This window comes from Lepidothrix coronata, unplaced genomic scaffold, assembly GCF_001604755.1.
Source record: "Lepidothrix coronata isolate B3197 unplaced genomic scaffold, Lepidothrix_coronata-1.0 Scaffold137, whole genome shotgun sequence".
Classification (NCBI taxonomy): domain Eukaryota; kingdom Metazoa; phylum Chordata; class Aves; order Passeriformes; family Pipridae; genus Lepidothrix; species Lepidothrix coronata.
The window spans coordinates 712,269-739,835 of NW_016690317.1; the positions used below are offsets into that span (position 1 = coordinate 712,269).

The 27,567-nt window shown below is 47.6% G+C and overlaps 1 protein-coding gene across 1 annotated transcript in view; it reads left to right on the top strand.

Moving 5' to 3' along the window:
• Window positions 1-1,704: 1,704 nt before the first annotated feature.
• The window catches only part of LRRTM4 (leucine rich repeat transmembrane neuronal 4), a 205,850-nt gene continuing 179,987 nt past the window's right edge, over window positions 1,705-27,567 (top strand). Inside the window, exons 1-3 of the mRNA XM_017827360.1 lie at window positions 1,705-1,960; window positions 2,207-2,417; window positions 4,484-6,024. Of these exons, the coding sequence (XP_017682849.1) occupies window positions 2,414-2,417; window positions 4,484-6,024 (1,545 nt within the window). The 5' untranslated portion in view covers window positions 1,705-1,960; window positions 2,207-2,413. The remainder of the gene's footprint in view (window positions 1,961-2,206; window positions 2,418-4,483; window positions 6,025-27,567) is intronic.

A 27,567-nucleotide genomic window follows, 5' to 3' on the forward strand; every position in this document is an offset into this window, starting at 1 on the left:
TGGCCAATTCAGAACAAAAATAGTGATTAATTATGATATTTCTCTTGTGCAAATGAAGATCTGATCTATAGGTAGCCACGAATTCTCAGAACAGAACAAAACAAATTAGGTTTTTTAATCAGAATCTTGGAGATGTTGCAGTGTGGATGCAGATGGAGTCTGGATGCAAACGTAGGGGAGGAGAAGTTGCTTTCTATGGATTGTTTTGGGGGTTTTATTCTGTATTTTGTTTTAATGGAGTTGAACTCTTTGCCCATTGTGTGTCCCAGTCTGATGGAGACCCTGCAGAGGAGCTGTGTCCTGGGGCTGGGCAGGGCTCACTTCCTTTGGGGTGGGTTGCAGGGGCAAGCAGTGGTCTTATCTGACCCAGGAATGAGGAACTACGACAGAAGAGCTGGAATCTGACCTGGAGTTTTGTGCAGTTCTCATTTTTGAGTGGCAAAGAAACCCCAGGAGATCTGGGCTGTGAGATGCTGAACGGGGGCCCTTTGGCCATAAGGGGAAATATCTTAAAGTATTTAAAAATTAATTAACACATAATGGCTGGCTCATGACAGACTCTATAAAGCATTGCCATTATTTTGGCACCTGAAGTCAAGGTTTGGGCAGGGAGTTGTTTCCAAAAGAGCTGTTCTCTGTAGCACAGGGAGGGGGGGAAGCAGCCCAAGTATCTGAAGTTTTAGGAACCCAGGTTAAAGCTGTGACCAGTAGCACCCAGTGCTACCCTCTGAGCATCCTGAGGACCAGAAATGGTTCCTGTGGGACGTGTGGGGCTGCCCTGGGAGTTGAATTCCCTGCAGGTCCTGGAGAACGGGGCTCACCAGGACCAGCCCAGGAGCTCCCGCTGCTCCTGCTCCACATCCCTGTGACATCCTTCTGTGCAACTGGGAGAGCACTAACCCAGCCCTGCTCAACCAGCCACACATTGACACCCTCTGGAGCTGTCACAGCCTGGATCACACCCTGGATCCATCCAGCCTGGTGGAATCCAGCCCTGGCTGGGAGGAGGCTCCGCTCCGGCTCCGGCAGAGCCGGGGGAGAGGAGCTCAGGAGCTCAAAGGTGTCACTAATTCTGCAGCTTCAGTTCTGCCTTGTTTATAAAACTCAGTATTTTTCTGACTAAAAGGCACTTAGATTTAAAAGGAAAAAAAAGGAATTAACTCTCTCCCAGCCAAAGCAGGACACGGAGTGTTGACACTGGGAGCTGCCACCTGCAGTTAAATGCCTCTTGTGTGGCTGATCAGTCTGATCACAGCTCCTGCCCCTCCACCCTTTACCATGACTCTCACTTTTTGTCTGCCAACATCCTTTTTCCTGTTCACCCCCTGGGAATACAGAAAAAAAAACCCCAAAAACCCACACCAAAAACCACCCAACAAAACAAACAAAAAAACCCACCCCAATTTAGAATTTGCCCCAGCAAAATATACAGGTCAGGTGGATTAGAAAAAGCTCAGGTTGGCAAACCCCCAGGGAGCAGGTGTTTTGTTCAGTGTTTCTGCCAGAAAATCCACACTCTCAACATTTGGTAACCCAGGGAAGGCGGAGGGGTCTGGAAAAGGGATGCTGGTGGGCAAGGCAATACTGTGTCTTTAATTTTCTTTTCTGAGGGAAGAAAGTCTGCAGAGCCATGACAGGCTCACTTGTTCAGCCTTTAATGTGCGATCTGTTTTCTCCAGTGGAGGGCACTCAGTGTATCACAAACTAGAACATCAGCACCAACAAGCTCCGGAGCATCATCGCTCTCCGGAAAGCCTTCGGAATTAGACGAGAGCTGCCTCTCAGCACAGCTACAAAACACTTCCAACCTGCCCAGCCGAATGGATAAACCGAGCCTGCACAGCTTTTAAAGCGGGCTCTGGCACGGCGCGGGAGGCCCGGGGGCTCCGGGGGCTGGGAAGCTGGAGGATGGATGGCCGTGTCTGGGAATGGCAAAAGGCGGCAGAATGAGGCATTCGAGGTACCGGCAAAGGTTTTGTCATTCCTCCCAGAGAAGTTGCTTTGCCTTCCTCGTCTGCTCCGGCTTCTCCTTGCAGATTGCCACTTAACGCCGGCTCTCTGATGACTTACACAATGGCTCTCAGAGCTTAGAGTCCCTCCCTACCCCCCCACACTCCCCCCAGCCTTCGTCCTGTCTTCCCCACCCCCAACCCCTTCCCTATCCTTCCCCTTCCTCATCCCCAAAATTCTCGCTTGTCCTCTCTAGGGAACTTTGTGGGGGGTTTGTGGCTTGCACGCTGGATGCTGGTGATGTGAGTGGCAGCCGGGCTGTGCCAGGAAGATTCTGATGGTTTAAAGAAAAGAAACCAGTTTGGAAAAGAGAGAGAGAGAGGCGAAGGGGAAGCGAAAAAAGGGAGAGAGAGAAGAAAACAGCTGGAGGAAGGAAAAAGAGGACGTTATTGATGACAAAAGGATGGGTAAGTGAACTTTTCCTGTTTGTTTGCTGGCACAGCTGCACTGGGGGGATATTTTTCAGCGGGATTATTTGCCGTTGGAGAGGGGGGCACAGGCTGAACAGCAGCAGTGGGTTCCTGTGCCAGGTGACTCACCGCACTTGCTATTGTATTTTTAGATCGTGTATCCCCCCCCTCCACACACACACACACACACACGCACCCCCCTTTCCTCCTGCAGAGGTTTTCCATGTCGCTAACCTGTGAATTGATGCCCCGGGTGAAGGGCTGGACGGAGCGAATTCCCTGCGCCGCCCGCCCCCGCACCTGCCGCGCACAGAGCGCTGCACGGATGCAGGAGGCACCTCTGCCCACATTCCTCCTGCCCGCACATCCCCATCCCCTGAGCCCGGAGCGGCATCCTTCGGGCTGTCAGGAGGGGCTGTTAACACTTTGTGGGATGTGGGAAGCACAGGGGAGGGGGGGGGGAGGTTCTTGTCTAGGTGGTTTTGAAAAGGCTTGTTTGGGCTCTGAAAAGATGCCCCTGGTACCTCTGCTACATTTCCAGCAGTCATTTGCCAGTCTGATTTTTTCAAGTGTGACAGGTTTGTTCCCCTCCTTCCTTCCCTCCCCAGCCCCCAAGTCTGTAACAGGCAGAACATATTTCTAGCTGGCTGCTGCTGGCACACAGGCAGGAGCAAAATAACAAGATTTAAATTAAAAATCTAACCACTGAAGGCAGGGACACACAGGCAGGGGCATTTTAGATTAGGAATTTTTTTGCAGATTGCCCCTTGGTTTAAAATTGGGTTAAAGAACTGCAGCACGGGGTTGGTTTTGTGCGTGTGACAAATAATAAAGTGATTATTTATCAAGGAGATACCAGCCCTTGAAACATTTCCTGTTGGAAAATGCGTTTTCATCCTTAGTAAAGATGCAACTCTGGACAGAGGCAGCAGCCCTAAAATTATTCCAGGCATGTGGGTGTATGTTGGGGTTTCTGACACCCCCACCCCACCCTCTCTCATAATTATTTGAAATTATATATATTGAATTATTATAGATGTCCTCGCATCCAGCATTGTTCCTGCATGACAAACCTGACACCTCAAAGGCAAACCCTTCAAATCATCAGAGCTGGGGGAGAGAGAGAGAGGGGGAAGTTGAAATAAGAAATATCCCCCTTTAAACTTTCTGGGGTTTGCTGCTGGATGTGAGTGTTGGTGTGGATGTTTTCATCCAGTATCCAATGTATATAGATATAAATGGATAAATGCTTAGGCATTCCCAGCTACATATGGAGAACTTTAAATGAATATGTGTTAAGGCAGTGATTCATGTGAAAGAAATATGTCTCCTACCATTCTCTTGGGGTTGGGGTCCCATTCCAGCATTACCTGAGATACCTCTCTATGTAGCTGAAGTTTCTTTTGCTGCATCTGTTTGTGTGTTTTAGGTCAATAAAAATCGTGAGTAAACCCACTTAAACTTCCTGTTCAAACCAAATCTCTCGGTGCAAAAAGTAAAGCCTTTATTAATGTCTCGTTTTACAATAAATACACGATATGGATCAAACTTTATGATGAGTAGATTTCTCGTTTTCTGCAGTAATTTTCTGGGGGGATTTGGACTTGCACTTGCTTTTCTTGAGGAACACGTTTAGCAGCACGTAATAGCAGGAGCTTTGGCTCATTTCCTCTCCAGCTCTGTGGAACAGTCAGTACAGTGACTTGACAAATATGTTTATTGTTAAAACCTCGGCGTTTGGTGATAAGGACATCCCAGCTCCACTGGGAGCTGGTGGACAGGGGCAAAGCCAGGAGGGAACAGGATTTTGGCGGTTCTGAGGGATCCTAAGTCACACAAAAGGAGTAGCGCTGGTGAGAGATGGCGAGGCACGACCTCAAAGGACGGGAATTTGCACCACAAAAGCCCCAGACAGGAGGCAAACAGGTTGTTTCCCAAATCCCCCCCCCCCTCCCAGCTCCACTCAGGTTTCATCCAAAGCCCCGGGGTGACGTGAGTAATCTGCCGGCAATTTATCTTAATAGGCTCCCAACGCCCGTTTGTTTTTCTCTTTAATATTGCAGGTTTCCATTTAATTAAGCAGCTGAGAGGCACGAGCGCGCTCCTGGTGCTGCTGCTTCCCCTGGTGCTGCTCGCGGGGGCTCAGCGAGCCTGCCCCAAGAACTGCCGATGCGACGGCAAGATCGTGTACTGCGAGTCCCACGCCTTCCGAGACATCCCCCACAACATCTCCGGGGGCTCCCAGGGCTTATCCCTGCGCTACAACAGCATCCAGAAGCTTAAATCCCATCAGTTTGCGGGCCTCAATCAGCTCATATGGCTTTATCTTGACCATAATTACATCAGCTCCGTGGACGAGGACGCGTTCCAGGGGATCCGCCGGCTGAAGGAATTAATCCTGAGCTCCAACAAAATTACCCTCCTGCACAACAAGACCTTCCACCCCGTGCCCAACCTGCGCAACCTGGACCTGTCTTACAACAAGCTGCAGGTGCTGCAGGCCGAGCAGTTCAAGGGCCTCCGGAAGCTCCTGATCCTGCACCTGAGGTCCAACTCGCTGAAAACGGTGCCCATCCGGGTGTTCCAGGACTGCCGGAACCTCGACTTCCTGGATTTGGGCTACAACCGCCTGCGGAGCTTGTCCCGGAACGCCTTCGCCGGCCTGCTGAAGCTGACGGAGCTCCACTTGGAGCACAACCAGTTTTCTAAGATCAATTTTGCCCACTTCCCACGCCTCTTCAACCTGCGCTCCATTTACTTGCAGTGGAATAGGATCCGCTCCATCAGCCAGGGGTTGACATGGACTTGGAGTTCCTTGCACAACTTGGATTTATCGGGAAATGACATCGCGGGGGTAGAGCCTGGGACCTTCCAGTGCCTCCCCAACCTGCAGAAGCTGAACCTGGATTCCAACAAACTCACCAACATCTCCCAGGAGACCATCAACACGTGGATCTCGCTCATCTCCATCACTCTGTCCGGAAATATGTGGGAATGTACTCGAAGCATTTGCCCTCTTTTTAATTGGCTTAAGAATTTCAAGGGAAACAAGGAGAGCACCATGATCTGTGCAGGCCCCAAGCACATCCAGGGCGAGAAGGTGAGCGACGCCGTGGAGACCTACGACATCTGCGCCGAGGTCCAGGTGGTGGTCACCGAGAGGTCCTACCAGGCGCCCAAAACCCCCCCGAGACCCGTGTTCATCCCCAAACCCACCGTCTCCAAACTGGAAAGCCATCAGCCGAGCTCCGCCACGCCGAGCCCTTCCGCCGACATCCCGACGCCGGGAGTGGAGCCGGAGTACGAGCACGTGTCCTTCCACAAGATCATCGCGGGCAGCGTGGCCCTGTTCCTCTCCGTGGCCATGATCCTGCTGGTGATCTACGTGTCCTGGAAGCGCTACCCCGCCAGCATGAAGCAGCTCCAGCAGCACACGCTCATGAAGAGGCGCAGGAAAAAGGCCAGGGAGTCTGAGAGGCAAATGAACTCCCCTTTGCAGGAGTATTACGTGGACTACAAGCCAACAAACTCTGAGACCATGGATGTATCGGTTAATGGATCTGGGCCCTGCACTTATACCATCTCTGGCTCCAGGGAATGCGAGGTATGAACCATGATCCTCCTAAAACCATTTCAGCTGCTGGGAAGGAGAGGTAAATGTTTGACGCTCTTGAGGTATCTCTAAATGCTAGAAAGATTAACGAGATTTTGGGTTATTTTTTTTTTGGGGGGGGGGGTGGTTGCTCTGTGGAAGGTTCTCTCGTCCAATATCAACAGTCAAGGAAGGGATGGTGATTGTTTTGAATAACTAAGACTTATTAAAATATGGATTAAGCTGAAGCCAACAACTGTAGTAAAGGCATCTGGAGTGTTATTCTCCTCCTGTTTGCACCCATTTTATGAGCTGTGGCTACAAGAGAATCCTATTTTTAATGTATTGGTAGATACAGAGGCGTGAAAGAACCTCTTCTGCTTTAAAAATAAATATGGAAACCTCTTTACTCAGCCCCCACATGAAATCTTGAGGGGTTTATGGCCTATTTAAAGATAATGGCAAGGATTTGCTGCGTTTTTGGTCTGGTTCAGGAGCAAACCAGAGAGCAACAGGACTGCAGCACAATCTTGGAGTTTAGGCACTTGTTTTCCTGGAGCAGCAGGAACAACAGAGGCTCCTTTGAACCCGAGCCTTGGTCCAACAGCACATTTGCAAATGCCTGGGTTGGGAGATGGGTATTCTTGAGGTCTTTAATTTCATTTCAGTGATCACTGGAAGTTAGGCAGAGCTGCTTTTCACATGCTTAAGGCCGTGTTAGGATTTGACTCAGCAACATTGGAAACACAAAAAGGAAAAGCTCCCAGAGCATCTTTTCTGTTGTTCAGCTTTGAAAGGAAGCACCAAATTGTTTCCTTGCCTTCCTGTCAACGACTCCACCACTGTGTATGCAAGGGATGGGTTTGCTTTGAATGCTGATGCTTATTTATAGCTGGTAAAGGAGGATTTGCACAATTCCATTGCAGCACTTGTTACTTAATCCTGCCCGTGACGTGGCTTTAGGGCACCAGGGGGGATTTTTCTCCCCTGGTTGTGGATGTCCTACCTGAGAGTGTTGGGGTTTATCCCAGTTCATTTGTGCAGATTGGGATTGACTATGGAAATTCTGAGCCCTGACTTTGGCATGAGAGCATGTTAAAGATGAGCAGTGTGGAACAGGCTGCAGTTCTGGGATCTGGATTTGTTAAAAATTATATTTTCACTTCCTGACAAAGGGGCGTCTTTGAGATGTTTCATATTTGGCACCTGAAATCCCCAGGTGATTTTAGACCATGAAGTCAAGGAGAAGGAAGAAAAATGCCTGTTTTGGGGTTGCTTTCTTTGGAGCAGTGTTGTCTTCAAAATAGGAAACCACCTGCCATGTCCCTGTCATTGCTCCAGTGCCATGGGAATGAAGGTGTGGGGTTTTTATTCCCTGTTACCAGCACAGGTAGAAAGTGATGGTGAAGTTATTTTGAATTTTCCCTGGCTGTCACAAGGAGCTCCAATTTGATCTGAAAGACTGTTTCCCCTTCATGCTCAGGTTTATCACCACCGAAGTTTCCTCAGCTTGTTGTTTAATTTGCACCACGATGGTGAGGTGACGAATTTCCATGTTATAGCTGAACATCCAGCTAATGAAACCATCACCTCTAACGTTATTTGGACCTCAGAAGACGTAGGGGTGATGTCATGTCATCTGGGAGACTGAAATTTGGGTAATCTGGATTATGGCAGATAATTCCAAGGTCGAAGAGCCCCACCGGGTGCAGGACAGAAGATCAGGGTGGTGTAATTCCTCCGTGGTGTTGTGGGTTGTTACACACAGCATTAAACACAAGGGGAACCCCAGTTCACCCCGTTTCCAGGTGCTGTGGCAGCACCACAACAGTTTTATTCAGGTTAAATTAAGGTGGTGCAGAACTTTGCAGGACTCAGGGTGTTTATGGTGTTGCTTCTGGTGTAAATCAGACTGTCCAGTGGCTCTTAGCACACTAAGAGAGACTCATACATAATAGACAATAATAAAGACTTCAGGAGATGGAAACCAGATCATTGAAGGCACGTGTAGCAACCGAAAGCCCTCAGTGAAATCCTGTCTTCAGCTTGGATTTGACATTCTTCGTCTCCATAGCTACAAGGTTCCACTTGTAAAAGGAGAGACAGGCACTGTACAGCACTTAAAAATGGGGAAAAAAAAATTCCTTGTAGATTCTTCAGCAGTGGAAAGGGTTTGTGTTTGGGGAAAAAATAGAAAATGGAGCATCTCTTTATTTCCTAATTTGCCCAAATGTACATACCTGTGGGGAACTGCCATTTTGTGCAAGGGAGATGCAGCTCAGGCCCATCCTCCCATGGGGCCAAGCTGCTCATTCCTGAGGTTTCTCCCAAAAAAGGACCACTTGGATGGGAGAGGAGAGCCTGGCTGCCAGAGTGAAGGCAGGCAGGCTCTGGAATCCATTGCTTAGGACTCCGTGGAGTTTCCTTTTCTCAGGAATCATGTTCAGATGATTGTCTCCTTCCACGTATCCACCTCCCACAGCCTGAACGCAGCCGAGGTGTCCAACAACTGTGTGTCCTCGGGAAAGGGATGATGGTTCCATTGGAGCTGGGAAAGGGCAGAGAAGCCTGAGCAGGTGCTGCTGTTGGGAGTGGGGTGATAATGGATGTTTTGAGGTCCGGGGAGCAGACCTGGTCCCTCCACAGGGATCATTTTTGGTTTGGGGGTATCCAGCTCAGCTCATCCATAAACCACCTGTTTTCCAGGACAGAACTGGCGTTGGAACAACGTGCTGAGCTATTTCCACAGGTTCTGTTCTTCACAGCAGCAGGGATGGTTTTCTTTTAAGTTTAGTGAGATTTTGGGTTTAAAACAAAGGCAGACAGAGCTGCCCTGGAAAAGGGGAGGTGCAGGTACTCTTTGCGTGGCTGCTTTTTCCAGTCCCTGTTTTAGGAATTATTTCTTGTGCTGCAGAGATAGAGGCAAAGCCAGGCTGGCTGGAAATGGGAGAGACTCTTGGCATCAGTGGGATTATAATCACTGACACCTGGCCTATGCTATTCTATTTAGTCTATTGGCAAGGGCTGCTAAAATAACTGGATGCTCATGATCTTGGCTCTCCCAGCCAGTTCCCAGACTGCTGCCATCTCATTCTGGTATTTGCTTTGTGCATGTGCATCTCATTCCCTCTCTATTTCATATTTATTTGTACATTTGCTGAAGATCTGGGGGCCATAAAAAGCAGTTTCAGACCCCGAGCTGTGTTTCCTCCATCTCACACACAGAATAGCTGTGTTTGGCTCGCTGGGGAGGGGAGTGGGGAGAGGGAATGTTGCTACAGGAATGTTTCTGTCTCCTGGAAGGTCATTTCTCTCCCCTTCCCCGGGCTGGCAGGGACAAAACAAACAACAAGCAAGCAGGTGAACAGCTTGTGTGTGTGTGTGAGGCCATTTGAGAGGTGATGGACACACACCCCGGGAGGTCAGTTTTACACTTCTCAGTGTCTGCCCACAGCCCGTGGACGAGCAGGGACAGCTCCACTGTGTTTTCCAGGGGAGTGTGAACCGGGGTGGTTGTCACTTGTATTCGCTGCTGCTAAACCAGTCACACAAAATCATGTTCAGCTGGAGTTCTGCTTCCTGCCTTCTTGCCACTGGGGAGAAAGGACAAATAGGTTGAGAAAGGAGTGCAGTGCATGCGGGCTTGGTGGGCTGCTGACCTCCTCCTTCCGAGCTTAACTTGAAAGGAAATGTTAACATGCTGTTGTTGTTTATTATTTATTTATTAAACACCATTTCTCTGTTGCTTTGGACAAGATGTAAAAAGGAAAAAGCAGGATAGTCTCCATCTTCAGGGTGTGTTTAGTGCCAGGTGCCAGTTCTGTAACTCATCACGGGGGTGCCCAGGGGCTCGTCCTGAGCTCACGGGGTGCTGTGACCTCTGGGGAGAAATCACTCAATGACTGGCTGAATATTTCATTATTTTCTCTTAAGAGCAGTGGTTGTATTTCCTTTGCTCATCAGCCTGAGGTTTTTGGAAGGAATGCTGAGCAAGGGCTTCATGGCAGAGGTGTGAGCTCATCATGGGTGGGGGAACGGGAAAGGAAGGTGATTCCACAGGTGGGGCATTGCAAAGACAAGTATATGGGAGGTGAGGAGTGAGGAGAATGGAGAGCAGGAGCTCTCCATTAGCCTGCTGTCATCATTTTAGGGCCAAAGCAGTGTGGGTTTTTCTCCAGTGACTGTTTTGAAACACAGCAGGGCAGGCACTGTAATTTAGTTCCCTACATCCTTCTGTGCTGTGGCTCCTCCTCTGCTCCTCTTCCTCCACTTCTCTGTGATTATGGGCCTTAAATCCTTGCTGAGCTGTAAACTGAAGGGTGAATCAGCCTAATGAAGCTGTGTCAGAAGCTCTGGGTTTGTGTGGGGAGAGTGAGCAAAGGAGAAGCTGCTGGTGCTGCTGCTCCGAGCGGAGCCTGGGAGGGACACGTGGGAAGGGGCTCAGAGGGGGGAGGAGAAGGGACATTTTAGAAATCAGAATGGTTTGACTTGGAAGGAACCTTTAAGATCACCCAGTTCCAACCCCTGCTATGGGCAGGGACACCTTCCACTAGCCCAGGTTGCTCCAAGCCCTGTCCAACCTGGCCTTGGACACTTCCAGGGATGGGGCAGTTTTTACCCTTCAGAGCCTTTCTTAGCATTTCACGCTTGGTATTGCAAGGATAACATCAGCACAAGGAAAGCTGTGCTCTAGAAGCACTGGGGATGTAGCAATAAATGCAGAGGGGCAAATTTTCCCGGGCTCAGCACTTGTGAAGTGCGAGATTTCCCAAAGATGTTCCCAAAATGACCGGCCGTGTTTCCGGCAGAGCTCAGCCAGCTGTGCCTCAGCAGCAATTGAGCCACGGGCTGTAAATTTGGAAAGGAAGCAGCAGGAGGATGTGGAACACTTCTGAAACTCTTACTCAGTCCTTACCCTGGTGCCTGGGGAGAGAAGAGCTCCTCTGGAATCTGGGCTTGTGACACAAGTGCTGCTGAGACCTCGGGAGTTGATTGCTCTGGGATGGCGACAAAGGAAGGGGCTGAACCCACATCTCCCAAATTTTTGCCGAGCTCGGGAGATTTCCTGACCAGATTCCAGGCATTGCAATTGCTCCACTAGGTCTCATCCAGAAGCCAGTAGTTAATTAACAGAACTATGGAATTGCACTGTGGATTTGTAGTCTCAGACACAATGTCCAGCTGGGATCCTCCCCCCTGCCTTCCCTTCACCTCTTTTCCTTCTTCCCCAAACTTTGCCACTTTCTGGAAACCTCAGTGAGTTGTGTACAGGGAGAGCTGCCCAAATGGAGAGGGTGCTGCACTGGAAAGCTTTGTACAAGAGAGGAAAATACTTGTATTCCCATCACAATCATTGCTTGAGCCTTTTGAGGGATTCCTGCTTTGCTGGAATTGTGGCAGATGCCCTTTGCCCTCTCCATCTCCCTTTGCCTTTCTCTCACCCCTTCTGCCTCTGTTAAACTCTGTGATGCACTGCCAGTATTTTAAGGAGGAGAAAAAAATCAATTTTAGTCCATTATGTGGCTCCTGCCGGAGGGGAGAACACTCAGAAACAGGGAAGGAATCTGTTGAACCTGTTCATTTGTGGTTTCTCTTTTAAACACACACAAACAATAAAACACACACTAAGAGGGACAAACAACCTTATTAGTGAGTGTCCTGCTGCTGGGAACGTTCCCGAGACTTTCCCTGGAATAAGAGAGCATTGAAAATACATTTAGGTCCAACTGTTCCATGGATGGTCCTGTTGCCACTGGAGACCTCACTCTTTCCTGGCAGGAGCTGCCTGGCACAGGGAATTGTGCAGCCTCTGCCCTGCTCCCCGTGCTGTAAACATTTGGACATGAAATATTCCAGTGTGATTGGTGTTTGTAGCACCAGCAGCATCCCAGTGTTTGGTCATTTCCAGCCAGGTATTCCAGCCCTGAACACAGATGGGCTGCAGCAGGAAACGTTTTGGACACTAATCAGCTTTTCTCACATCTGCCTCTTGTGCAGCCAAACCAGCTCACATTGCCTGTAGATCTTCCCACCTCCACAGAAAAGAGGAGTGGATCCATTCTGAGGGGTTTCCAGGGAGTTGTCAGCTCTGTCCAAGCTGCAGAATTCCTCTTTGTTAGAAGCTGGTGAAGGGATGGCATGAGAGCGGGTTGGGAATGTTGGCTTTTTGGATTTGTTTGGGCCTTGCCTTTTTAATATCCAAGCAAATAGAAAGCCCTTCCTGGCAGATGGATCAGTCCTGGTGTTGCAATCCAATGGGAATTGTTCCACCTGCAAAAGGGGGAAGGCAAGGAAGGCCAAAAAATGCTGGTCATCTCCAGTCTCACCATCTGGGGTACGTTCAGCTACAGCAAAACTCCCCCTTTGGTAATTAGTCCGAGTATAGATTTATTTTGGGGGTTTTTTAGGTACTTTTGAATATAATTGGCCAGAAGAGGAGCAGTTCCTGGATTCTGGAAAGCCAGAGTCTCTCCTAAAAGCTCTCTGCTCCAGAGCTGTGTCTCCAACTTCCTGCAACAAAGGCTTTGTGAAGATGCTTGAGCTTCTCCTCTTGGCTTTCTCTCCTTTGTGTGACAAAACCCCAATGTATGTTACATTACAATATTAAATATTAAATTATAAAATTAAAATTTACACTATAATATTAAAACTAATGTATTTTTGACATTATGCTTGAAGTTCTCAAAACTCATGAGATAAGTGGCATTCTCCTCATTTTCAGTCCCTGCATCCCAGAGATCGTGATCTGGCACAGCAGCTCTTTGCTCTGAAGGTTCCTTTTTTTTTTCCCCCCCTGTTCTTTCACCATCACCACATTATTCACTTTCCTCTGACATGCACAATAATAAAAAGAGAAGTAATATTTCTGGGTGTAGCCTCTGGGGAAAACTAACATGATCAGTTTGTTCATGATCAAAGTGACCTTTGGTGCTCTGTGCCTGTCCAGGAGTGTGTTTTGTTCATGGGAAGACCCAAGTGGGGAACACTGACCTTAATCTCGATTTCGAGCCCGAATTTTGCAAGTTCTTTCGTCATACAAAAGCACTCAATAGTTTTCTGCCTGAACATTTCAACTGCACTGCAGCTCAGGAGCAAAATTAGGTGTTTGGGGAGTGACTTTGTGTGAAAAGGGTGTGGGAACGTGGCCCCGTTGTCCATCCCAACAGGCAGAGCTCAGGAATTCCATGGAGCACAAAGAGCTTTGGGCAGAGCCAGCCCTGGGGGTGTGCAGGGCTTCCAACTGCACTTGGTATAAATACCCAGGGCAGGGAAAGCAGCTCCATCTCTGAGCTTTGATGGACAGTGAACAAAGAACCTGTTACGAAGCAGAAAGTTCTTTGTGTTTTTTTCCCCCGTGTAAACTCAGGTCAAGGTTTTTCTTCCTGTATTGAAGAAATGGGATTTTCCTGGCTGTTACCTGTGTGTTGATCCAATTAGGGAGCAGAAGATAAGGTCAGCCTAAGCGTGGTATTGTTGCTCTGACTGGGTTTGGGTAGGAGCTGACCACTCCCAGGTTTGATGAGGGGATGAAAATCCCAGAGGAATCATTTTGTGCCAGAGGAACAGGACACAGCAGGGAACGTGAGCAGGCAGGGCATGGAAGGAGGAAATGGAGACCTGGAGAGCAGTTTCTGGAGGAGAGGAGCTGGCCAGGAGTGGAGCAGCCCAGGATTTAAGGAACCTTTGGCAATATCCTTTACTGGATGTTCCAGCCCTCAGCCCTGGGAGGGAAGAGCCCGTCCCATGGTCAGACCTCACTCCTGGGCACCAACCCAAAGGAAGGCCTGTCTGACACCGAGTACCAGCTCCAAGGTCTCCATGGGAAGGTCAGGCTCACCCTCAGTGTCTTGCACTCTCATAATTCAATTTTTTTCCAGGCTTTTCCAGTGCAGAGAGGAGTGTCTGTGATGAATAGACTTGCGTTGTGTGGTTTTGCTCATTTTCAAACTCAGTCCTCATTTAAAATCAGCTTCTCCTTCTGTGTGATGGCCCCTGAAACCCCAGATGATTCTTCACTGCTCTCATCTTTCACTAACAGATCCATTTGGATTATCTTTGTGCCGTGATGGATGCTTTAAAAGGAACCAACAAGGCCATCAAATTCTTGCCCTGGTTCAACTAGCATTTGTTAATGTTCTAAATCATCTTGGGCCTGAAATGTGCTGCTTCTTAAATTTAGAACGATGTGATTGCCTAAAGCCTCTCCATGTGTTAATTAAATCATCATAATTGTGGTTTCTTGAGACTGACAGGTTATAAATAGTTTTTCTTCCCCCCTCCTGCAGTAATTGGGGATGAATGACAGGCAAAACAGCTATTGTTTAACTGTACATCTGACACCAGCCTTCCCAGTCCCACTCCACTTCTCTGCTGCTACTTGATTGTCCTGAAACAATCGACAGTGTCACCCTTAAGGGCTGGTGAATTGCCATGCACTTCTCACATGGTGGGGAGATGAGAGGAGTGATTTTCCTGGGTCCTCATTATCCCTTTCATTCACCGGGCTGTGTGTCCAGAGGCACTGCAGGTCAGGGCAGGGGTGCCCTGTCTGTGTGTTCACACACGCCCCCAAACACAGGTCAGAACACATGGAAGGAATACTAACACACTGGAGGAATAATTGTGTTTCCATCTCTCTTGTCTCAGCCAGGATTTTGTGGAAATAAAAGCCTTGGTGTTCTGAACATCGTTTTCCTCTGTTGCTGCCATAGAATCCTGGATTGGTTTGGGTTGGAAGGGACCTTAAAGACCACCCAGATCCATCCCCCTGCCATGGGCAGGGTCACCTTCCACTGGACTGATGCACTGATGAGTATCAGGGCAGAATATCCCCCCTCCAACCTTCACAGTGAGATATGAAACCTTTTCCCTACCTTTTACTCACTGTGGCAACATTAATTCCAGTCCCTCACCTGCTACAACAAAGTCTAGACCTTGTTCTCCGAAGCTAATAAATGTTTGGGAGCTAATCATGAACAGAAAGAGGTTAATCAGTCCCTCAGACTGGGACTCTTGATATTTTCAACAAAGAAACTGCACCAAAGGAAACACCCATAGATTTTGTTTTCAAATACAAATTTCTAATAATTCAGAGTCGCCAATGGGCTCCTTCCCTTTTTGATTTGCACAATTTGTGTTCCCTCTTCGCTGCCTTCGTTTCCCTTCTCGCGTGACATTGATGTGGCTTTTAAAGCCAGGAGCCCAACATGTGATTTAGAGGCTCTGGGAAGGAAAATTATAATGCTGGGGGAAGAAATGGCTCTGAAATTTCCATTAAAATCAGGCAATTTCAGCATTCTGCAGAAACCTACTGGGACGAGGGAGCACCTGAGTGGCTGCAAGTCAGTCTCTGTTGCATCTGAATATAGTATAGACATTTTAAAAGCACTAAATAGGCATGTGTTAATGCCTCCCCAAGACAAAGCAGAGCACTTCAGACTGGCTTTTATGCCAGGAACAAAACAGTCGCTGCAGGAGTCCCTTAAGGCTCCAGACAATACTTCTCCCTTTCATGCTAAAGCAGGAGCTGAACCCCAACCCTGCTCTGGAGCCCCCACGTCGGCAGCAGTGAAAGGCAAGGCAGCCCAGTAAATGGATGGGAGGGCAGAGACTGTGAGACAGGAGGAGTTTTCAAAGGTTTAAGGATTGGTTTCAGTGCTCAGGTTCCAATGAAAGCCAACGTGACCTTGCTTTCCCTCCTCCTTTTGAAGTCCAACAGTTTGCACCGAAGGGCTCTCTGCCAGCTCACGATAAATTAACAGCAGAGTTCATGGTGGTTCCTAAATCCTGTGGCCTCCAGCCACAGCTGAGGAGTGGATCACCCTCCTTTCCAAACTCACAAGGAGGAAAGACATCCTCCAGTTGAGTCTCCTCGTGGAAGCTTTCTGCAAAACAAGGAAATGGCCTCAAGCTGCACCAAGGAAGGTGTAGGTTGGATATTAGGGGAAATTTCTTCCCCAGAAGGGTTTTGAGGCATTGGAACAAGCTGTCCAGGGCAGTGGTGGAGTCCCCATCCCTGGAGGGATTTAAAAGATGTGGCATTTGGGGACATGTTGTGTGGTGCTTGGCACTGCTGTGGGAATGGTTGGGTTTGGTGACCTTAGAGGGGTTTTCCAACCTAAATGATTCTACTTCGATTTTCAACCTTTATGATTCCATGATTCTGTATGTTCACGGATCTAACTGAACCCTGAATTATGGCAATCAGCAGGACACATCCCAGTCCTCTGGAGTCCAAGGAATTGTGGTTTCCTTGCATAATTGGAAGAGCANTGCTCTTCCAATTATGCAAGGAAACCACAATTCCTTGGACTCCAGAGGACTGGGATGTGTCCTGCTGATTGCCATAATTCAGGGTTCAGTTAGATCCGTGAACATACAGAATCATGGAATCATAAAGGTTGAAAATCGAAGTAGAATCATTTAGGTTGGAAAACCCCTCTAAGGTCACCAAACCCAACCATTCCCACAGCAGTGCCAAGCACCACACAACATGTCCCCAAATGCCACATCTTTTAAATCCCTCCAGGGATGGGGACTCCACCACTGCCCTGGACAGCTTGTTCCAATGCCTCAAAACCCTTCTGGGGAAGAAATTTCCCCTAATATCCAACCTACACCTTCCTTGGTGCAGCTTGAGGCCATTTCCTTGTTTTGCAGAAAGCTTCCACGAGGAGACTCAACTGGAGGATGTCTTTCCTCCTTGTGAGTTTGGAAAGGAGGGTGATCCACTCCTCAGCTGTGGCTGGAGGCCACAGGATTTAGGAACCACCATGAACTCTGCTGTTAATTTATCGTGAGCTGGCAGAGAGCCCTTCGGTGCAAACTGTTGGACTTCAAAAGGAGGAGGGAAAGCAAGGTCACGTTGGCTTTCATTGGAACCTGAGCACTGAAACCAATCCTTAAACCTTTGAAAACTCCTCCTGTCTCACAGTCTCTGCCCTCCCATCCATTTACTGGGCTGCCTTGCCTTTCACTGCTGCCGACGTGGGGGCTCCAGAGCAGGGTTGGGGTTCAGCTCCTGCTTTAGCATGAAAGGGAGAAGTATTGTCTGGAGCCTTAAGGGACTCCTGCAGCGACTGTTTTGTTCCTGGCATAAAAGCCAGTCTGAAGTGCTCTGCTTTGTCTTGGGGAGGCATTAACACATGCCTATTTAGTGCTTTTAAAATGTCTATACTATATTCAGATGCAACAGAGACTGACTTGCAGCCACTCAGGTGCTCCCTCGTCCCAGTAGGTTTCTGCAGAATGCTGAAATTGCCTGATTTTAATGGAAATTTCAGAGCCATTTCTTCCCCCAGCATTATAATTTTCCTTCCCAGAGCCTCTAAATCACATGTTGGGCTCCTGGCTTTAAAAGCCACATCAATGTCACGCGAGAAGGGAAACGAAGGCAGCGAAGAGGGAACACAAATTGTGCAAATCAAAAAGGGAAGGAGCCCATTGGCGACTCTGAATTATTAGAAATTTGTATTTGAAAACAAAATCTATGGGTGTTTCCTTTGGTGCAGTTTCTTTGTTGAAAATATCAAGAGTCCCAGTCTGAGGGACTGATTAACCTCTTTCTGTTCATGATTAGCTCCCAAACATTTATTAGCTTCGGAGAACAAGGTCTAGACTTTGTTGTAGCAGGTGAGGGACTGGAATTAATGTTGCCACAGTGAGTAAAAGGTAGGGAAAAGGTTTCATATCTCACTGTGAAGGTTGGAGGGGGGATATTTTGCCCTGATACTCATCAGTGCATCAGTCCACTGGAAGGTGACCCTGCCCATGGCAGGGGGATGGATCTGGGTGGTCTTTAAGGTCCCTTCCAACCCAAACCATTCCATAATTTTATGGTTCTATATAAAAAACTAAAGTGGGGCAGAGGTTTTTACCCACCTGCTTTGCCTTCCTGTCTGTCAAGGGCCACCCAACTTCACAAAGTTTCACTCTTTACAACACCAATATTTATTTTCTCTAAAAAGTGCTTCCAGAGAGTCACTCGAGGACTTCCAGAGAAAACTCCCCCCCTCTGATAATTTGTTCCAAAGGTTCATAACCTTCACAGTGCAAAATGACTTGTCCAGCTGTTAAAATGATTCCCTTCTCCAGCAAGGCTCTCAGCTGGTCTGTGAGGATGCCAAAGCTGGTGTTTAAGGCGTGGCTGAGGAGCTCTTGGGGTGTTCCCAGCTCAGGGCTTCCCAACCCTCAGACAACCACGTGGGGACTCACACATGGAAATCACCCCATTCCTGCCTTCCCACAAAATTGCATTGGCATGGAATCCCTAGAGAAAACAGGGATTTACCCCGACTGCTGATGGAAGCGATTTCCAGCCCGTGTCTCCTTCTCCTGCTCCTCTCATCCTGGTTCTGGCTCAGTCTGTGCTGCTGGTCTCTAAATGGTGCTCCTGCCTTGCTCCATGTGGGACTCACCCCCAGGTTTTTCCTGTATGGATTCACTTTTCCAGTGTGCTCAGATCCAGAGGAGAAACCAGAGACCCCTTGTGAGATAAACTGGAGTCTGTGACAAGCTCCACCTGTATCTCCATGGAACACTGGCAACCAGCTCAAGGGGCTGGCATTAAAAAGGCTGGTGGTTTGTCATGCTATGAAATATCAGTTAAGGCCAAAGACCATCTAAATACCACGTAAATACCATGCAAATACTATTTAAATACTGTTTAGGGTGGTGTAATCCACATTCACATTAACTTGGAAGTCACCAAAAGACTTGTGGATGCAAAAAGTCACTGCAAACAAAGCTCAATATTAAATGACTATATTTATATTACTATATATTTATTACCATATCTATATTTATAAAAAGCTCAACATCCCATTATTAGATTTTTCAGATGGGTGTGAATTCTGAAAGTTGTGTTTCCTTTCTTAGTCAGGGCAATTTAAGAAATTATTATATATCTGCTGTCCAGAAACAGAAGATACATCATATAGAAAATACATGTAAAATATATAATATATAATGATATATTACATAATAATATATAATGTCTGAAGAAAAGGCTTTTTCACCTCCCTCTCCACAAATGGGGTGGGTTGTTGGCCTCAGTTACATGGAATTTTATAAAACTGCTGCAGTGGGGACGTGGCTGGTGATGATTTTAGACACGTCCATAGGACACCAGGCTCTGGAAGGCTCAGGGTTAGTCCAGAATGAGTGTATTCAAGAGCTTCTGGAAATTCCAGAGTTTGGCTGTTGGGTGAGGGCCCAATAAAGGCATTTGTCAAAGATCCTGAGCTTGTCTTGTCCTGCAGAACGAACAAATGTTCTGGTTAAGGTGGTTCATTAAAAATCATTGATGGGCCCAACTGTCCCAGTTTTATTTCTCCCATTAATTTGGGGGGATAAACTGCTGGAAGTGGATTCCTGTGGATGTCAGAGCAGTGTGGTGATTTCCTCAGGCACTGCAGGACAACAAAAGACAGGTTTTGTGACCATTTCTCTCTTCCAGAACCATCCTGGGGTCTGAGACCCTCGGTAAAGCTCAGACCTGCAAACTGGCAGGGGTTTGTTTGCAGGGAGAAAACCCAAGGACAAAACCACATCCCTGAAGGTTTCTCATGGCTGGAGGCTTCCTGTGCATGATTTCTGACTAGAAAAGGCTTTTTTTCACTTTGAAAAACTCAGTGACAGTTTCAACCAGGGCTGGAGCTGAACATGCTGAGCTCTTTCTGTCTCTTCATCCCAACATTCCTTAGAATTCCTATTCCTGGTCAAAGTTCTACTTTGGTAATTTTCCTTCAGAGACAGAGCATTACTATAAAATAAATCCTTACCTGAAGCCTATCTTACAGTCTACCTTTTAGTTTTAGCTAGGACAGCATGTTAGATAATCACTAAGGAGAAATACCAGGACCCAAAAGGAAAAAAAAATCATATTATTCCCTTTGAAAATGTGTCAGGTGGAAAAATGGGACTAATTTATCTTCATTCTCAGCAAGTGTTAACTCCTTCCTTCACCAGGACAGGTTTAATCTTGCCTGATATTAAAAAAAAAAAAAAGGCTTTGAATGATTTAACTATTTCATGTTCACTGTTTTAATTAATTATTAAATATTAATCCAAACTAGCAGCATACAGTTGAATTCAGGTCAAAGGAAGTAAAATAAAATGAAATAAAATGGATTGAAAGAAAAATAAAATAAGGTAAAATAAAATAAAATAAAATAAAATAAACCCCATAGCCTTTCCCTCATTTTTAAAATTATATTGTATTTATTATATTGCATTTATTATATTGCTTTTACACCTCTGGCTGTTATTTTGAATCTTGACCTGGTGGGACAGGTAGGACAGGGTAAGGCTGAGCCTTATTTCAGCCTTCATACAGCAATTAATTAGTGGCTGTGTGTACATTTTGTAAGGGGTTTAAAAGGTAGTTGTTAATCATTGATGAATTTTAAAGCAGGATAAGCACATAAATAAGAGGTTACATGTGATTTCTGGTAATTTCTTACAGCGTCTATTAATTTTTTATTAATTCTGGAGAGCTATTTACAAATGCCTGCCAGAGCTGGAACCAGCTGCAGAAAGCAAATAAAACCCTCAGATAAATAATGAGAACTTGACAGAAACAGCAGTTCTGTGATTCAGGGCCACGGGGTTGAAACATTCAGTGAACAAAACGGGGGTTGGAATTGTTCCTATTCGATGCTGAGATTAAAAGTGGAGGCTGGGACCTGTCAGCCAGTCCCAGCCTGGGAGGTGGGGTTTAAAAACCAGGTCTCATTTGGGATATTCTGTGTCATTCTGGACTTCTTAATTACAAGAGTTGTGTGGTTTGAGTTCCCTCGGAGTCAGAAAGCTCCCACCTGACCCCTTGGCCTTCCTGTCAGTTGTAAAGTTACACTTTGTGCTCTTAAAGGGCATCCAAAGGAGGGCACAAAGATGGTGCAGGGCCTTGACTTGGAGCCGTGTGAGGACACTGAGGGCACTTGGTGTGTTCAGCTGGAGCAGAGGAGACGGAGGGGAGACCTCAGTGCAGTTCCAACTGCCTGGGCAGGGGCAGAGGAGGGGCAGGGACTGAGCTCTGCTCTGGGGGGACCAGGGACAGCACCCAGGGAAGGGCTGGAGCTGTGTCAGGGCAGGCTCAGGTTGGATCTCAGGCAAAGGTTCTTCCCCCAGAGGCTGGTTGGGCACTGCCCAGGCTCCCCAGGGCAGTGGGCACAGCCCCAAGGCTGCCAGAGCTCCAGGAGGGTTTGGATGATCCTCTTGGGGCTGGGCCTGTGCAGGGCTGAGGGTTGGACTGATGGTCCTTGTGGGTCCCTCCCAGCTCAGCACATTTTGGGATTCTGTGAACTTTCTTCTGAACATCTCAGTGATGGAGGTTCCACAGTCCACCAGCAAGTCCCCATGGTGGAATCTCTGCCATTATATTCCACTTAGTCTTTGCTCCTGCAGTTTAGGGAGAGCTGCCTCATTCTTTTGTCACTTGTAGGTAAAGTTTCTTGTATTACTGATGATCTTTTACTGTTTTCCTCTTGACTCTTGGAATGCAATGTCCAGAACTGAGCTTAGGCTCCCTAACCAAGAGCTTATCAATACTGAGAAGAGCTTGGGGATTATTTTATGTGTTTTGTGCCTGTCTACAGTGTTCAAAAACTCAGAGATGAGAAGGATCATTAGAGGAGTCACGGGAGGTTGGACTAGATGACCTTTAAAAAGTGCCTTCCAAGGCGAATTATTCTATGATTCTGTGAACTCAGAACCACTGCAAGCCCATCATTCCTCTCCCAAATGGAGCAAACACTCTGTTTGTTTTCTTCAGTGCCAGAAATGATCCAGGTGAAGGACTTATCACCCAAAATCTCCCAGTTGTGAGCAGCCGAGTTGTAGAAGAGCCAAGTGTGTGGTGTCAGTGGGGGTGTGGTGCTGACAGATAACATGCATAGTTTGCTCTGTGAATTCCAGAGTCTTTCAAAAACAGGACTAGAAAAAAAAAATCATCTTTTCTCTGTGTTTTCCTCTCCTGAATCACTATTTATACCCTGTGATCCCACTGAAAGCCGTGTTTGTGGCGAGTCCTCCCCGGGCATCGGGCTCTGGCTTTGTTTCAGAGCTCTGCAATATTCCCCTTCTTGCAGGTAGGCACTTTATTCCTCCTCTCTCCTTGTGCTGATTGCTAATTATGTGGATGCAAGGTTTGCTTTGTTCCCTTTTGAAAGCCTTTGCTTGGGACTATTTCATCATCATCTTTGAATCAGACAACAGCCTGAATATCAAACAGAGGGCTCTGAGGAGCTCCACGTGCCACCTGTGTCCCTGCCAATTGGCAATTCTGGTATTTTATTTATTTATTTCCACTTCTTCAACCATTTGATGTTTTATCTGAAGCATTTCTACCCCCTCTTTTATTCAGCAGGTTGTTTTACCTACCTCTGAGCCTCAGCTGATTTCTTCAGGGAAGGTCCTTGAACTTGGCAGATTTTTTTACAGCAAGATCCTTAGCAGAGGCTGCTGCTCTACTGCTGTCCATTTTTACCGTTTTTTTAAAGGCAGTTTGAAGTGATATTTCCCTCTTCATGTTTTACGAGGCTATCTTGAATTTTCTAGCAAAAAAAAGCCCCACTTTATTCTTGGAAAGTTTGATCATCATTTCCCTCCCATTTTCCCTTTCCCTGACAATGATTTGTATTTATTGTAGGGTAGTACCCCGAGGCTCTGCTGAGGCTGAGCCCTATTCCAGAGGCTGGTTAGGCTTTGAAAGTGTCTCTGCTGCAGTGAACTGGCCATCAACTCCAGGCCCTTGTCCCAAGTCCCTCTCCAGCTCTCTTGGTGCCCCTTCAGGCACTGGGAGGGGCTCTCAGGTCTCTATTTTCCTTTCTAAGCGAACAGGCTGTAAGGTTTCTGTGTCCTTCCACAACTTTTCCCACTTGTGCTGTTCCACCAGACCTTTGGCCCATAAATTTGATTGTCATTATCTCCTTTCTCAGGTACAGAATCCTATTGGAGCCAAAATACTGTGTGGTGGCTTTAACTGTGTCCACAGACAACAGGATCAAGACTTACCAGGTTCAAACCAAGTTTTCTCTCTAAGCCACCCAGATGCCCAGTACCTCTAATGTGATTCCTATGTTAGAACTCATGTTGTAGAAAATTCCGCAGAAAACTTTCTTTTCTGGAATATAACCTCTTCCAGGACATCTGAGGAGTGAGAAATTCAGGAGAGACGCCTCTTCCCCTTCATTTGAGCTGCTTTGGAGCAGATTCACCACAAAACTGGAGATTTATGTTATGTCCAAGGGCAAAAATGGGACACGAGGAGTATTTATGGAAACAAAGCCTAGAAATGAAAATTGGGGTGTGCCATCCTCCAGTCCAGAATTACAGAAAGACCTTGAAAACCCCTTTCTAGTGCTGGCAGGGAGAGTGTGCTTGACCCATTTTGGGCAGGCCCGTGGTGCTGAGTGTTGTGTGATCAGCTCATGGAACAGCCACAGAAAATACCTGGACAGGAGCAAAGCATCAGGTGTTGGACCTCCTGCAACTTGTGGAGTCATCCCCACTGTGTGGGACAAACCGGAGGATGGTGGGAAGTGTTGGCTGAGGGAGGGGATTGTCCCCTCTGCTCTGGGCTGGGGCAGCCCCACCCCGAGCCCTGGGGCACTTCTGAGTGGCACAAAGTGAGAAAAATCTCAGGCTGCTGGAGAGTGTCCAAAGGAGGGACACGGAGCTGGGGAAGGGTCTGGAGGGGCCACACGAGGAGCGGCTGAGGGCACTGGGGCTGTGCAGCTGGAGGAGACTGAGGGGGGACTCACAAGGGGCAGGGACTGAGCTCTGCCCTGGGGGGAACAGGGACAGGACCCTGGAATGGCTGGAGCTGTGTCAGGGCAGGCTCAGGTTGGATCTCAGGGAAAGGTTCTTCCCCAGAGGGTGGTTGGCACTGCCCAGGCTCCCCAGGGTTTGATCACAGCCCCAAGGCTGCCAGAGCTCCAGGAGGGTTTGGACAATGCTCTCAGGGACAGAGTGGGATTGTTGGGGTGTCTGTGAAGGGCCAGGAGTTGGACTCAGTGATCCTGATGGGTCCCTTCCAGCTCAGGACATTCCATGATTCTATGAGTGTTTTCCTGGTGGGAAAGCTCGTCCCATTCCACAACCAGAGGGTGTGTCAGGACATCCCCTCCCCAGGGAAGATGCTCCTGCAGGCCCAGCTCTGTGTGCAAAGCACAGGGGGTGGTTTGGGCAGTAAAATCATTTCTCAACAAGCCCAACTGGAGCATGTCCAGCACCCCAAGTCCCTGGGCAGCACAGGGCACTGGGCTGGGAGAACATCCGAGCCACGGTTCTGCCACTGGAGCCTGTGTCAGATCTCACCTCCTCCTTTGAGTTCAGGGACAAGAGTCAATGCCTGCAGTGTCCTGGCCTGCGTGGAAAACACTTCAAAATTCTCAGGTAGTTTCTTAAAGGATGGATGGAAATATTTTTCCCTGTTTGGTGTGCTCTGTGCTCCTCATCCATGGGATCACACCAGAAGGAAAGAATTCCTGCAGAAGTAGCCCTGTGCAGGAGCAGCACTTGAGCAGCTCTGACAGACTGCCCAGGAATTAGAGACTCAGTTATTCCTTCCAGCCGGGCTTTGGAAGGCTCAGAGGGCTGGATGGCACAGCTGCTGTACCTGACTGGGGGCTGTGCAGAGGATTCCTGTCTCTGGAGCTGCAATTTGGACACTCCATTCCCCACACAAAGATCCATCTGCCTCAGCCATGCACATCCCAGCCCTGACTTGCAGCTTCTTGCAATCTCTAGGAAATTATATGCAAATGAATAAACAAAATAATACAGCTTGTCCCAAGCTGTTGATATTTATTTCAATGTGTGCAAACAGATGACGGCTGGTTTTTCTTAAATACCCCTCAAGCCATTGAGAAATGGAGAGGAAATGATGTTTCCAAGTCTGCCTGTGCCTCCCCTCACTGAGGTCTCACCTCTGCTTTCAAACCTGGGAGGAAGTGTCCAGAGCTGTTGGCCCAGGGCTGATGGAAGAAACCTCTTCCAGATGCTCTGGGTTTGTCAGATTTAATGTCAGAAGCATCAGCTCTGGCTCACAGGGGGTATGGGCTGAGCTGACTCTTGCAGAGTGAAATCTTTATATTTGTGTGGGACTGTGCAGTGATTTTGCTCTTAAAATTGTGAGTAATTTAGCAGCTAATCAATGTTTGTGGTATAGTCTCTGATAGAGGTCACTGAGCTGAGCCTTGCTGGGTGTGTGTGGAGAAGGAGAATCAAATTTTCAGTGGAATAAATGAGGACTTTTGAGGTGTGCTCAGTTCAGGTCTCTGCTCTCCCTGTGCAGCCTCTGCACTCACCAGCTCCATTCCCAAAAGTCATCTCAGAACATCTCCATTTCCTCAAAAGTCAGGGTTTTTCTGAGGGATAACAGGGACTGCAAGGCTGTGTCCTGCCCCCTTAAATGAGGCACCTTGATGAAAGAGATTCCAAGAAAGTATGGATTTATACCTGAATCTGTGTGCAGGCTGTGCTCTCTGGATTCCTGGTTTTTACAGGTGGAGTCTGCTCACAAATGGACCCAAGTGAGGTAAAGGAATTGTCCAATTTTGACTCCACAGTTAATCCTGGTGGCCTGAGACCTGGCACCTAAAATGAACTGCAGAGAAATTCATTTACAAATTCATGTGGGGAATGGCCTGGGTTGCAAAGGGCCATGAAGAGCTTCTATCCCCAACCCCAGCCAAGGGCAGGAACACCTCCCACTAGAGCAGGAGGCTCAAAACCCAGCCCTAAACCCACTCTCTGGGGCTTTAAAGCTGTTCCTAATGTCCTGTGGACCAGAGGTGGGACAGAACACAACCTGCCACTCACTGCTATCACTTCCACATGTGTTTAAAAGAACTCCCCTGGAATAAGATTGTGGAGTCACAGTCCCAGAAGAATCCAGAGACGGGAGATTAAGAGCAATGACTCAACTAAATATAAAATATTTGATTTTCATTTTCACACTGCATTTGATTTAGGAGACGTTGGTTTTAGCATCTGTCAGGAGTAATGTATGTACACAAACAGACTGTCAGGAACTGCCTGGGACTGGGGCTTGTGGAATGAATCTCCTCTCTGACTCCATAAAGGAGCCCAAAGGCCTCTCTGAAACCCCTTTAGAGAGCTTTAACAAAAAATCCAAGTGTAACAACTGCTCTTACTAAACATTTCCTTGATCCGGGAATTGTTCCTCTCGTGTGGCAAAGGCTCCTGTGAGACCCACACCCCTCAGGGATTTTGGTGTGGATGCTCCTGGAGAAGTTCCAGAAGCAGGAGCCCAAATTTGCCCTCTGCAGAGGAGACTGACACGGATTTTCTGTGGATCCTGCAGAAAATGGACGTTCACTCCATCCTCTTTCATGGATCATTTACCTGCAGCCCAGAACTATTAAAAAATGCAAATGCTGAGAGTTTCAAAAGAAACCCAGATGAGTTTGGATGAAACTCCTCGTGAAAAATAATCCTCCTTTCTTTAGCATAAAAATAGGGCTGGATTTGGGGGCATTAGTGTCCTCTGGGTTGTCTGACAGCTGGAAGTACCCACACACTGCCTTGCAGGCGAGAGGGGGCTGCTCTGACTTGGATCATTTCCACCAGCTTTCCTTCTTGTCCCTTTAACTGAGGGAAAAACAACAGCAATGCCCCCTCTGGCAGGGCTGTTTGGAGCTTCCCAGCCTCTGGTGTTTGGGGATAAGCCACGTTTGTCTGTGGGAAGTGGAGGTTTGATTAAATGAAAAGCCCGTCTTAATGGTGTGCTGCACTTCCTCACAGGTCTGTCTTTCTGAGTCTCAGACAATAAAGTTTTTAATATCAAACAGTTTTGGGGCTGTTTGGGGGTTTCCCCCTCCTTTCTGCACTGTCTGAGCAGTGAGTTGATCAGGTTTGGGCGGGTACAGATGCACCCAGTGCCCTTTGACTCCTCGAGTCTAATTAAGGCCGAAACAAGGCTCCTGCATGGCTGCAGGACTTTATTATCCTGCTTAGCAGAGGCCCTGAGCATCTCCTGCCACACTCCAAACCCCGTGGAAGCTTCTGGTTTTCTGTCAAATCAAGAATCTGACTGATGTGACTTGTTAAACTTGAGCTGCTGTGACTTTGTGTGCCAGATAAAGTCCAGCCTCTGCCTCAGAGAAGGCTCCTCTAACCTGGCAATAAACCATCTCCCTTTTAATCAGCTCAGCAGCTCAGGGAGCTGCTGCTGCTTCCTCCCAGCCCCTAATTTGGGCTGTGAATTTTCCTTCCTGACAAAAGATCAGGAGATACCACGTTCAACTGATCACAGCCCTTTGAAAGGGTGTAGGTGATACTGCTCTGAGTTATGGTAAAAATAATTTCAAACTGAATGCTCCACTTAGTTAATGATAATGCTTAAGCACATTACATCTTGCAGAAGCTGTACAAACATTAACTAATTAGTACCCCCAACTAATACATAATCCACTGTCACGGTGTGTAATTATGTTTTACTATCAGAGCTGGAGGAATTATTCATTGAGAATAATTTATCCAACAAATTTTGCCTTTTTTTTTTTTTTTTTTTCTTTTGCCTTTACTGTC